Below are 13,453 nucleotides of genomic sequence, written 5' to 3' on the forward strand. Positions count from 1 at the left end.
AGGCATGTGCACAAACACACATACACACACCCAAATCCTATCCTGGACTGACAAATGCAGGGTTCTCCAGATTCTGAAATATGCAGCTCCAGCTCAGGGCATAGCTTTAAACTTCAGGAATTCAAGCTTTGGAAACCTTAATTTTGCCCCAGTCTTGTTTCTATTTGGCCTGACTTTCAATAATATCTCTTAGGTTTTTGTTTTCTGATGTTCACTGATACTTAACATTCAGGAAAATGTTAAGTACCAATGGCTCTGACTGACCCAACAGGGAAGTGCTTTACTGAGAAGGACTTTATGCCCAAAGTCTGATGTCTTGAGCTGCCTCCTTCTGTCTCACATCTTTTTCTCATGCCCCAGTCCCAGGAGAGGGCCTGTGCACACCAGCTGCGAGGCAGGGGTCCCCACCAGCACCCAGTGCTGCTGCTCACCTGCTGCTCCCACAGCCCTGCTGGGGCCACAGATCACTGCCCTCAGTGTTTCACCCTGCTGACAGAAGCCCCAGCATCAGCAAAGCTCCAAGCTCAGACTCCGCTCCAAAAGCCTCAAAACTAGAGGAATCAAAGGAGATACACTCCTTAGCAGAAGCCTGTCCTACCTCAACAGAGGGCTGCAAGAAGTGACAGACTGAAGCCTGTAGGTCTAACTCAATGTTACATGGGATGGGGACTTTCTTAGGTTCCAAACCTATCTCACAGGGAACAGGAAAGAAAATAGCTTCAGGAAGATCAGTGTAATCTCCATAAAATGCCTTGTTTATGATGAATGATCTCAGAACCCCTCCTGTTGTGTTGTTCCCAGGGAAGGAGGTTTCCTTACAGAGACTAATGAAACACTGTAAGGGATAGGAATATGTAAATATATGTAGGAAAGGGCAGGAAAAATCTGGAAACAACACATTTATGTATGTAACATGAAAATGCAAATAGGACTTGGCTTTATTGGATAAACCTTATAAAAGCCTGGACTCTCCCTTTGCTATTACTTCACAGTGGGTGAGACCCAGAGTTAACACCAAAGCTCCATCTCTGAAATCATCCCGTCATGTTTTTCATTGCGAATTATTGTAAAGCAATGCCCACGTATATCCAAACTCAGTAAAAGATGCTAAAAATCAAACCAGAAGAGCAAACGGCAGGTAGATAACACTTCTGATCCAAGGACCTCACTATTACTTTTTTTTTGTACCAGCATATCTACTTTTATGAGCTGGTAACAAGAGAACACAGAAATTACATGAGTTGCCCAAGGTGATACAGTGAACCAGCAGCACACCAGAGAATACAACACAGATCTTGCAAGCCCTAATTTGCTGCCCTGCCTGCCTCCCTCTCATATCTGTTGCACCCCTGGGATACAAATACAGCTTTGGTAAAACTAAAGTTCAACCAGAATGCACTTCCTGATCACATATAGGGATATGTACTATAAAAGCACCCTTATCACTGCCTTTCCATGGAGCTGCACTGGGCCACCACACTTGGAATTTCTGAGGAGTTAAAAAATAAATAACTGCTGCATCTTGTAACTGTACAAACTATGCCCTAACACTTCAGTGTGCTCAAGACAGCACTGCCTACCCAAGAGAGAGGAAGCTGAAGCCAGAGAAAGAAATATGGCTGTTGTTTCTTACAGGGAAGGGGTAATGGAGTGAACAAAGAAATCAAAGTACAATGTAGTTGTACAGATGATTGCAGGCAAAGAAGGAAGAAGGGCCAGCCACAAAAAGAAAATAACAAATGGAACTCTGTTTTCCATTGCTCAGCAAGGGCAGAGGAGGATGTATGGCAAAGTCAGTTGTGGTTGAGGTTAGGAGTCAAGGGTGCCCGTAATTCAACCCTGGTTCTGGCTCTCACTTGGCTGAGGGCATTAGGCAAGCCAGCAACACTCCTTACCTTCATTTCTCCATTTGTAAAGTGGAGTCTTGAACAATACTTACACCACAGTGTGGATTAAAAAGAAGATATACAAAGCTTTGAAATGTACAACCATAGATCAGGGCTAAATAGCTTTGTTTCTGCTACAGTCACTTTGGGCCAATATATGCTGACATGATGTTACAGAACCAATGTTAGATGTTAGAAAAATGGGAATATTTATTAAATGCATAGGTTAGCTTCAGGGGAAAGGCTTACATGCTTCATAAGGCAAAGACATGATTTTTCAATAGGTACCAGAATGCAAAAGGAGTTTTTTTATTATTATTCTCTTCTAATTTTTTACATATACAATTTTGTACTGCACTGTCCATGAACTGTACAGGTACCCAGACAAAGCCCAAAAATTAACCTAAGGCTAACAGTGAAGGATATGAACTAGCTTTATCCTTCAAAAGCTGTCAGTGTAGGTCTGATGTTTCATGTATGACATTCAAGGCAGAAGCACCTACACATACAAATAATGCACTTAAGAGCACTGAAAGACACGATCTTAATCTCAAGAAAAAATTATCTCTCTCCAATGTGTCAGAACTTCAAAAGTAATTGTGAGATCTTCTGGTGATTCTCCTAAAGACTCTTTATAACTCCTTTTACAGGGGCCTTGGGCTGATTCATGTTGATAGTGTCTGACAGCTACCATTTCTGTTAATAATAATCATAAATAAAGTGGACAAGGTTGCCTGACCTGAAATGAGCATATCTATAGTGCCATATCCATTACAGCACAGTGGATCTGTGACCGCAAATCAGGAAAGGTCCAATGCTCTTGACACTTTGTATTAAAATAATATCTGTCTTTTAAGATCTCAGAACCTTTGTGTGCTAGCTTTTTCATTAAAAAGTGTTCCTTAAGAGATAACGCTCACACTATAAGAAAGGAGATGCTACAGAGGATGAAAGATTACAAAACTTCACATTTTTTCATTATACAATAAAAATACATTAGCAAACAGCTCTATTCTCCCTTTTACCTTAAATCCTCCTTCATGTTCTCCTGCATTGAAGTAATACTCCTGCTTTTATGCCATCATAAATCTGCTGACATGTGAAAAATTATACTATTATCAAACACATCAAAACAGAATTATGATTTCACTGCTGCCAGACCAATGCAAACAGGAGCTGGGTTATATGAAAGTGAAGCCTGATTAATTTCTGGGCAGTGGTTTTCTGCTAGAAATAGGGATGGTGGTAAAGATTGAGTTTTTAATTTCCATAAAACCCCTGGTTGCAGTTATACACAAGTCATTCCAAACAATACGGGAATTACTTGCTGATATAGGGAATCACTCTCAAAAGTAAAGTATCAGAGATGATACACTGAGAATCTCTTCACATCAGGTGACATGCTGAATTGAGTGAGAAGCTTTGTAAATTACTTTAAGGGAGGTCAATGTGCCAGGCTATGCTGAGTCCACTGGGGTAGGCAATTTCACAGGCCCTTCACTGAAAACCCTCTATCGCAGAGCTTCATGTCCAGCATCAAGCAGATAATTGTAATGTTGCTGACTAAGGAGAAAGGAACCACCTCACACCAGCAATCAGAATAAAGAGATTAATTTCTTGGCCAGCCAAAAGAAGGTGTATTTGGGGGAAAAGACAGGTCAAATGTTGCACAGCAGTAAAAAAAGCAGCAAAGCTAAGACTCCTCATGTTCCCTGCTAATGAAAGGTTCATACTTAACTCATCACTTGATAATTTTGTATACTTGTACTGTATGACAAACCAGTGTCAATGTTCTACCAGGTAGGATCAAGGCCTCTTCTTTCCTGGTGTGTCCTCCAGACTGCTACAAGAACATTCTTAAACCTGAGTCTCAAGGAGATCTCTCCTTCACAACTCCCTTTTCATGACCACTGACACAACGTTTAGTCCTGCACAGGGGCTATCAAAAGCCAAAGCTGCGAGCCAAAACAAAGCCCGGGTATAAAATACAACAAACACATATGAAGCTTGTCTGTAATTAGAACACCACAAAGACAATGCTTTTGTCACTTGCATTTCCAGCCTTGTCCAACCTCCAATGTGCTACCAAAGCAGAAAGAAGTGAAATGAAACAAGCAGTTTTGTGAGCATCAGAGTTAACAAATATTGGTCTTCTAGTGATTCAGTTCATGGATGAACACTGGAGTCTAAAGAATCTGGAGCCTCTGCCTGAAGTTTTCTCAGAGCTTTTCTTGAAAAATATCTCCCTTGGGGGAGTAAGGGGGACATTCTCTAGTATATAATCTGTTCCCTCATCTGCACAGCTGCCTGTTTTGTCACAGAAATTGATAAACTTTTCCATCTAAATGACCTGTGGAAAAAGTCCATATTAGATTGGCAGCTTCTCCACAGGACACAATCAAGCTGTCGCTTTACACCCACAAATGCCATCTCTGTGGACAGCTTTGTTTTCCTTTTTTACAAGATAGAAATCATCCTTCTCTTCCTTGCAAGTTATTATAAAAAAGTTTATATTTGAAAGGGGTTTTTAGAGGCTAAGCTCCTAAGAAAGAGGAAAATCAATTTAATACCATTTAATTCAAGGACTAGGAAAAGAGATTTTCTCAGAGGATGCAAAGTTAACTTCAGAAATATTATTCAGTCATTAGGTCTGGGCTTGCATTTTGTTGAATGATCACTTTCAGATGCATTCCCTGAACAGGTACAATCAGCTCTGCATTTATGGATGTTGTTTTAATAGCAGTATTTATTGCATTCACATCTGTGCTGCACATGTTCTTTCTGCTACCACAGTCAAGAGCATAAAGAAAGGGAGAATTATGCATTACTCTGTTCACTGGAAATGAATTCCAGAGGGGAGTATCACAGCAAGTGGAATGGCTGGTGAATTAGGAATGCTATGAGAAAAACACATTTTGGAAAGACACAGCTACCGTAGAGTAAGTAGCTACTGACATTCCACATAGCTGTGCCACCAGGTCCAATGTCAACCTGAATTTTTTTCAGAAGTAGATTATGCAGGACTTGCACTACAGGTTGGGAAAACGCACCCAGGAAAAACGTGAGCTGACCAGCTCATGAATGGTCCCCATCCCTGTTCTGTGACTTTATGAAACTTGCCCTAGTGGAAAGAGGTAGCTGCACAGACTCTTGATATGACCCAGGAGGCTCTTGCTATCTAATTAAAAAGTCCTGATGTAGTGTGAAGCTACTGGGGATTATGTCTGAACAAAGTCTTCCCAATCTATTCCATGACCACTAAAAAAGTTTCAGATTTGAAAGTGCTTCAGTGCAGTTTCCATATAATGTTCTTAATATTACCTATTCTTTATTATCAATAAATTTCTGGGGAAAGGAAACACAACTCAAAAGGCAAGTGTCTCAGGTACAGGATAACATCTTTCAAGTGGCATGGAGACATTTTTGTTCCATCTCCTATGTGGGGAGAAGGAACTCAACAGTGGTTTCAGATGTAAGGCATCTTGCACCTTTGGGCATCCAGAGCACACAAGGAACAGAGCAGGCTCACAAAAGATACAGCCAGTCAGCAAGACTCTGGTCTTGGGCTGGTGAAACATGCCCAAACATTCTTCATTGAGAACAGTCTCTTCAAAATCCCCATTGTTGGATGACACTGACTTTTTCATAATCTGAGGGCTTATGCCTACAGGTGGGGTCCGGATTTCTGGCTGTAATAAAGATTCAGTAGATGTCATGGCAGCATCCTTACTCAGGGGAGCTGGTGGGGGAGTGGAGCTGGGCAGGACTCCTTTCTGTGTGCATATTAAGGCAACTTTCTGGAATTAAATCAGAAGTATATTTGTATAAATAAATACTTGAATGTGGCTGTCACTGGCAATACTAACCAGTTTTTGTTCATTTGAAGTAAACCAAAGTGAAAGAGGTCAGGAGGAGACTCCACTGCAAAGACAATACAACCACAACCACACAGGATTAGTGAATGTTCCAAAATGAAAAAAGGCAGAGCCTCGGATACTTACCATGTCCTTGCTTCCCAGCAAAGAGGTGGAATTGGTATTTAACTAGCTCACCCTTAGGGCTAGCCTACCGCCTGCATACTAATCTGCTTTGGTCTGTGTCCCTCTTTCCCACCACCACAAGCTCACCTGCATTTAATCGTTTCTTTGGGGTTTTGAGGCTCCGGCACCTGCCACTGGCAGAGCTGCTGTTCTCACTCATGGAGTCCTGCGCTGAGGAAGCACTCCCTGTCGCCTCACTGTCCCTCATCATGCTCTCGTAGCCACTGCTGCCCCCACTGTGGTAGAAGAGGGCTGTTTTCCCCATGGCAGGGGGCAGCTCCCCGCTCAGGACGCTGCTGTTGTCGCTCCCGTGGCCGCTGCTGCAGCGGTGAGGCTTCCGAGGAGGGGTGATCTTGCTGTAAGGTGAAGGCAGCATGTGAACAGCTGGCTTCTCGTCTCCTGGAAGGCCCCCACGCTCGTCTGTCTCTAGACTTCCCGGCAGCTGTACACCTCTGGCACTGGTGCTCCCTTGGAGCAGCTCTGAAATCCGCCCATTGACAGCACGAAGGGGCAATTTGGAAGCAAGGCTGGAGCCCCGGCTTCTGCTGAGGGACTGCATTGACCAGGACATGTTCTTCCCACTTGGGGGCAAACTGGAGCTCTGCCCTACAGACTGAGGCAGAGACTTGGTGGAGAAGCTGAGCGTTTTGGTGGCAGAGGCAGAGAGACTGCGGGCCTTGGGACTTGCCAGGAGAAGCTTGCTGACAGCTGAGATCTTTGACTGGCTGGCTTTTGGGGAGGCACCTGCCGACTGGGAGAGGCCCGAGTTGGTGGGTGAGGACATGGCACTGCGGCTGAGGCTCCTTCCAGCCCTAGGCATGGTGGTGTCTCTGCCAGGGCTCATTTTGGAGCTCACAGAGGAGAGACTTTCTGCCCTTTCCAGTGACAAACACTCATAGTGGCTTCCTGTGGACCTCCCGAGGGAGTTGGTTCTGCTGGCAAGCTGCTCCAGCTTGGCACTGAAAAGCTTGCTGCTGCTGTTGTTGATGCTGCTGTCTATGCCAGGGCCTTTTTGTTTGGCATTCTGCTCCTCGGGGAAGCTGGCCAGGAAGGACATAGGCTGGCTGGAGGGACTGCTTGTGGTACTGTTGGCCGCACTGTGCTGGGGGCTGGCTCTGTTTTTTTGATCCAAGCTTGACTTTCTCACAGGTGGCAGAGGAGGGGTCCCTTTGGGACGAGTGAGTATGCAGTGTTTGGGAGAGGCCATTTTCTTGTCAAGACTAACCTTAGAAAACTGGGGGAGGGCAGGAGAACTGACTCCACTGCTGTCAGTAAAAGTAGGATGGAGATGACTGTCAGATTCCTCCACCTTGCTTGCCTTTGGGAGCCCTCGAGGGAGGCTAAAGTTCTTCAAGCCATCACTGGAATGAACAGGGCTTTGGGCTGCAGAGCTGGATGCTACCACCTCACACCCATCCACAATCCTTTTTAGACTGTCAGATCCTGGGGAAATAGAGGTGTCTCCACTGCTGCTGCTAAACCTGTCCATGGAGGACTGTTTTGTGCTGTGCTCAGGCTTGGCTGAAACCACAACTGTATCAGGCCTTGGCCCATCACTGCTCCCAGAGCTGTCCTTTTTAACATCTTCTTCTCTCTTCAACCAAGGGTCTTCAAATTTGATAACCTTCTTAGCAATGGATTCTTTCCCATCATGGGGATGAACCGCCTTTGGGTCCGCAGTTACAGCAGGTACAGCATCATCAGTGTCTTGAGCTTTGAAGGAATTAACAGCAATACATGGATACACAGTAATGTTCGTCTTCATTGGGACGTAGCCCTCACAGCTGCTGAGACTTGCTGTGTTTTTGATTGTGACAGTAGTTTTGCCTAGAGCTGATATTTTACAGCCTTTGATGGGTGGCACTTTGCCAAAAGCTTCCTCCCCCATTTCTGACATTATAAGCATGTTGTCAGTCACTGACTTCTGTTTGTCATTTACACAAATCATGCTGGCACTTTGTATGGTGCTCGCAAACTCGGAGACGGGGGGCTCTGCCATAGCTTCCCCATGCCCATAGCACGCCTGGGCTATGAAGCTGTGGCACGACTGTTCACCGTCACTCCCTGTGCTCATTTCGCTCAACCATGAGCTGATGGATGAGCGCCTGCTGCCATCATCTTGGGGTTTGTCATCCAGACTCAGCTTTGGAAGAGGAAGGAACTGTGTGATGCTAACTTCAGACACAGGAGCTGCACTGGAGTAACATTCAAGATCTTCAGAAATACTGCTGATAATACTGACTGGCCTAGAGCCAGAGGCTAAAGCCTGCACAGAGCAGTCACTGTTAAAACTGATGATACTGGTCGGGCGCCCATTGTCAAGGACACCACTAATGGTCAGCTCTTCCACAAGGGTGAACACAAGCTCATCCTCTCCATTCAGCTCCAATGGCTGCTGCACAGTCACCATGGTTGTGCTCAGAATCTCCTTCTTGGATTCTGGAGAAATGCTTTGTTGCTCATCTTCATTGAGAACGGTCTCTTCAAAATCCCCATTGTTGGATGACACTGACTTTTTCATAATCTGAGGGCTCATGCCTACAGGTGGGGTCCGGATTTCTGGCTGTAATAAAGATTCAGTAGATGTCATGGCAGCATCCTTACTCAGGGGAGCTGGTGGGGGAGTGGAGCTGGGCAGGACTCCTTTCTGTGTATAGACCTTGCACCTCTGGGAAGGAGAAGTTGGTGGCTTATACTCAGAAGTCTTTGAGAGGCTTGCAATGCCAAGCCGGGGTGAACCCATTGGCCGAGGTTTGCCTTCCACAAATCCAGAGGTGTTGAGCCCTTCTCTGCTGCTCTGCAAGCTGGTGCTGTGTGCTAACTGACAAGAGTTGAGCTCTTTACTAGAGCTGCCTGTTACACTCCTGGGAGAAGAAGGAGTTGAAAGATTGGCAAGAGCTCCAGAAGGAACAGGGGAGTGATTTCTCCTAGTTTTGCTGGGTGTTGTATTTGTATTTTCCTTGGCTTCTCTGTCGGGATGCTGACATTCTGGCATTGTATCTTCCTTATCTGACTCTGGTAAGTGGCTAAGCTCTGCCAGCTGGCTTGAGACAGCACACTTAGACATCTGGTCTGAGCTAAATTGAGCAGGCATCTCTTCAAAGGGAAATTTGTCGGTCTCTTCACTGCCATCTATGCAATCCAGTCTCTCCTGGAGCTCTGCAAAGGTGTTGCACTTCAGGCAGTCTCTTTCAGATGTGCTGGGCCCTGATTCACTAACTTCCTCCAACCTGCCCTCATTTTTGGTCTTTTGCAGAGCAGGAACTATGGGAACAAAGTCAGGGGGACCCTCATTATCTGTCAGTTCCTTGTCAGAAAGGGCAGTGCCATTGGGGCCAACGTAAATCACCGTGTCACATGACTGCTCACTGCTAGATGAATAATCAGGATCACTTGATAAATGCAAAATAGGGAAGTCTGGGTCCACAGTGTTTCTAGAATGGAAAGGCCTCAGCTGGGTTGGCCTCCGCATCCGGCCCTCCTCACAAGAGCTCTCTCCTCCAGAAGAACTTGATGTGTACTGCAGCATGAGAGAGAGAGAGAGAGAGAAACATGTCTATGACATTTCAGCATTTCAAGCTGCTCCTTGCACAAATGACATACACTAAAAATGGTCACATATGAACTGGGAAATCTCTAAACTAAGGCACAAAGCTCTGAAGCTGCTTATCCACAGCCCTGGAGCAAACTCATAGCTATGTTCAATGTTGAAGCCAAAGCCCCAGCTCTGAGTCCCACTCAAAATCATAAGACTTCAAAAAAAAGTACTAAAAATATGGATTAAGATATGTCCCATAACTGAGCCTAGTCAAAGAAATCATGTATTTGGCAAAGGTTTTGCTTATTTTGTGTGTGTGTGTACATTTGTGAATTTGAAGAGGAACAAGAAAACTGATTACATATGACCCCATACTACCAGTGTGTGGAATTGTATAATGTGCATTCAGAGGTCTCTGGAGACACAGTGCTCTGATGGTGTGTGGACTGAACTCTTCATTTGTCTCTCTTCAATCAACTGACAAAAAAAAGCTTTTGTCAGTCTGCCAATTAAAATTAAATGCATAAAATTCACTTATTCTGCTCAATTCACACCATAAGTTGCACAGAAGCAACCAGAACTCTCTAACATGAAAATGGATATAATCCATCTTGACTCAACTTCTTGGAAAATCTATCACCCATATTTAGAAGCAGTAGGAATAAAAAGGTGGTCAATGCTAGCATTGGACACAATTGTTCTGCCTTTATTTTGCTTCCACTCTCTCTGAGAACCATATAGAATCTAATTCTTAATTTACCCAAATTTTCTTTAATTCTACAGCAGTTTCACTCCTTATTATTTTATTAGCACTAAGAGCATAAAGGAAAATAAATGCTCCCTGACAGCTATATTATTAAACAAGGTCAGCTTACAAACCTGCTACAACATATGTGTCTGAACTTACTCCTATGTCTCTGAAGCTGAAGCATTTACCCCTCTGATGTTGCACTCTGACACGTGCCTAGGACTGGGTACATACATACACTTTGGAACTGATTACTGATTTTGTTACACGCTGCTCTACCCAGTGAAGGATCATTGTTCATCCTTCCTCCATCATTATAAGAAAGGAGTTACACATCATCTTACCTTAGTTTTCTTTTTCTTCATCCTGAGGACCCTTGAGGCAATCTGGATGGTGGAGAGCGTCTCAGCGTAGTTCCCTGCAGCAGCTGAAATGTGAGCTATCATCGTGGTGCGGCAGTTCATATTCCCCAAGGACTCTCGGAGCAACATGGTCAGCTTGCTGTCTCTGCAAAATAAAATGAATTAAGGCTACATTAGCCAGCAAGGTTTCGCTTTGGTGTAACTTGGGTCATGGCAAGATATTTTCTCCTCTTTTTAATGGAATCCTAATTAGTTTCCTTCCTCAGGTTTGCACTACTTTGTGCAGCTGAGCATGCTGAAAGATCCTGGACTACAATTCAAACTTCTTTTCCCACTTCCCCTTTTCTGTCTCCTTTTGGTCTCAGTCCTTCTCCATTGTTACCATTGCCAACAGAGAGATGCAGACCAGCACTGTCAAGGAGCCACAGCAGCAAACATCAAACTGCTGCTCTTTTGAAGTGCACAGTGCCCAGACCAACCCTGGCCCAGCTCTGGAGGACAAGAGGGTACTGGATTAGATTACAGAACACAATTTTTTTTTTTTTTTTGCCTTCTAGGGCATTGGGTAACTCAATATTGGTAACAGTTAAGTCACTGAAGTCAATTTTGGATGATGCTGCTAAAATACAAACCAATCAAGGCTTCAAACTTCACACAATTGTTCTTTCATATTAGATCTTTTCTTTCACTGAGGCAGAAATCGATTTTTTCTGTTCTTGCCATTTACTCTATTGTTCAGCATCAGATAGCTTTTGAAATGCTGATGCCTTATTGTGGGGCTGTCTGTGAGTGGACTGAGAATACGAATTTTAACAGAATAATGATGCACATATAATACTTTTGAGGTGGTCATCTAATCCTGTAGTCAGAAATGCACAATATATCATTTTTAAAGAGACCTTTAGCTCCATGGTGTATAGTTAGCTGGATTTTTTTTGGGAAATGGCATTGTCTTGAAGAGTGCCTCCTCTGTGCTAAAGGTTGTGGATGATGATTACATACAGCTGGAAACAAAGACAGCAACAGCCTGATATTTAACTATCACTAAAGGAATGTTGTAATGATGGTGAAACTGTCAGTGGCTATGGATCCAATTTTTGGGGCTCACTGTTAAATATCTGCAAATTACCTATGGTGCATGAGTGTCCTTGTTCACTCACTTGAGATTTCCAGCTTACAGGAACTCTGTATAAAGATGCAGCTGCTGGGAACTGAAGCTATGCCTACTGGATGGGACCGATGGGAAAACACCAAAACTCTTTGACCTCTCTTTTTGATTGAATAAACAACAACATTTGGGCTGCATATTTTGATGCAATAGCTCTGGAGGGTTCCCATCTCCTGAGGCTTCTCATACTTGCAGTTTCAGCTTGACTAGAAGAAATATTGAAAATAAAACTTTTTTTTTGTTGTTTTAAGATTTCTGCTTCCATCTGCTCCAGACACATTGAAGACATCTAGTGTCTTTGAGAAGCAAACAAACATCCATAAAGACTATACTGAGACAGCCTCACTCATTTCACTTGTGACCTAAGGCTGCTTTGAATCCACAGATCCAGAGGTAATAGGCTGCTGTGTCTCAGGTTAGTGTCCCTCTTTTCCATCATGGAATAATTAAGATGTCATATTTTGTACATCAGTTACTGCCACTCCAATGCAGAATAATACGGAAATTATTAACATTTCCACAGAAATCAATAATAAGCCTTTCATTTGCCAGTGCTTCTATCATAGCAAAACATGAGATGACAGGGGAAAGTGCAAGAGTATATTCAAAACATGTTGGTCTCCTGAGAATGTATAACCCATGCAGCCAGCATCAACACTGAGGCGTGTCTCTCCTAGAGATACATGCATTAGGAATATAAAATAATCTGTACCATCTGCCTTGTACTGAAATACCCACTTGCAAGAAGATTAATGATACTGAAGAAATATATTTATAATTCATCCTCTGACATGGATGGGAACTAAAGGGCAGATTTGTTAAGGATTAAAGCATGAACTTAGCAGTAAAACGCCCAGCTAGCACTGATTTCTAATTTCAGAGTTTGTTCATTCAGCACAGGCTACATCTTGACTCTCAACTTCACCTTGTGCCCAGAAAAAATAACCAGCCTCACATCACTACTGTACACTGAAAAATAACATAAAGAGGGAGAAAGTTAGTAAACAAAGATCTTTGTCAAATATGGATATTGTCATAAAACAAGTTCAGCTGTTCAGGGTTCACTTACCTCTCAAAGGAAGAAAGAAAGGGAGGAAGAGGAAGAGGAAAAGGAGAAAATAGAAGAGAATGTAAGACACAAAAATGTGTGGCCTAATTTTTAACTCACTCTATCCTCTTCAATTAAAATATTGGTAAAACATTCTGGATGTCTCACTGAAATCTGCTTGGCAGTCAGTGTGAGACACAAAGTAGATGCTTTGTTCTTCTGAGTGCTGGCATGGTATTTCTGCCTGAAAAAAATGAAAGGCTATGAATTATTTCATTAAGTCATTTGTGATCTGTTATCTGAAAATGCAAAATTTCCTGTGAAAGCAGAAGTTTTACAAAGAGGTCTGCACTTCTGCATTGGAAAGGCTTTGAGAAGCAAGACCTTTGTCGATCCTCTGGCTCTGCTATCTAAACTAAGACACAGGAAATTTTGAAGAAAGTTACAGCTGCTCCCAGGTGTATGTTTCTCACTGTGTTAAGCAGAGGCTGGCTAGCAGAAGGTCCCAGATTTCTCATGGCGGCACAGTGAAATGTCTTCATGGCAAATAAGAGAACTTCAGGAATGCTAATGGTCTATTTCTATTCTGCTCCAAAAGTAATAAAAATTATAGGTCAGAGCAGCACAATGACTCCATTTTATATACCTGTCTTCATTTTAAAT

The 13,453-nt window shown here is 43.3% G+C and overlaps 1 protein-coding gene across 3 annotated transcripts in view; it reads right to left on the reverse strand.

Moving 5' to 3' along the window:
- The window catches only part of KIF26B (kinesin family member 26B), a 285,582-nt gene that overhangs the window by 15,847 nt on the left and 256,282 nt on the right, over positions 1-13,453 (reverse strand). For all 3 annotated transcript variants that reach the window (XM_068185364.1, XM_068185365.1, XM_068185366.1), the window contains 2 exons: positions 10,557-10,719; positions 6,014-9,446 (listed from right to left, as the gene is read on the reverse strand). In XM_068185364.1, the coding sequence (XP_068041465.1) occupies positions 6,014-9,446; positions 10,557-10,719 (3,596 nt within the window). The remainder of the gene's footprint in view (positions 1-6,013; positions 9,447-10,556; positions 10,720-13,453) is intronic.

Source organism: Anomalospiza imberbis, chromosome 3 (assembly GCF_031753505.1).
Source record: "Anomalospiza imberbis isolate Cuckoo-Finch-1a 21T00152 chromosome 3, ASM3175350v1, whole genome shotgun sequence".
Taxonomy (NCBI): Eukaryota; Metazoa; Chordata; class Aves; order Passeriformes; family Viduidae; genus Anomalospiza; species Anomalospiza imberbis.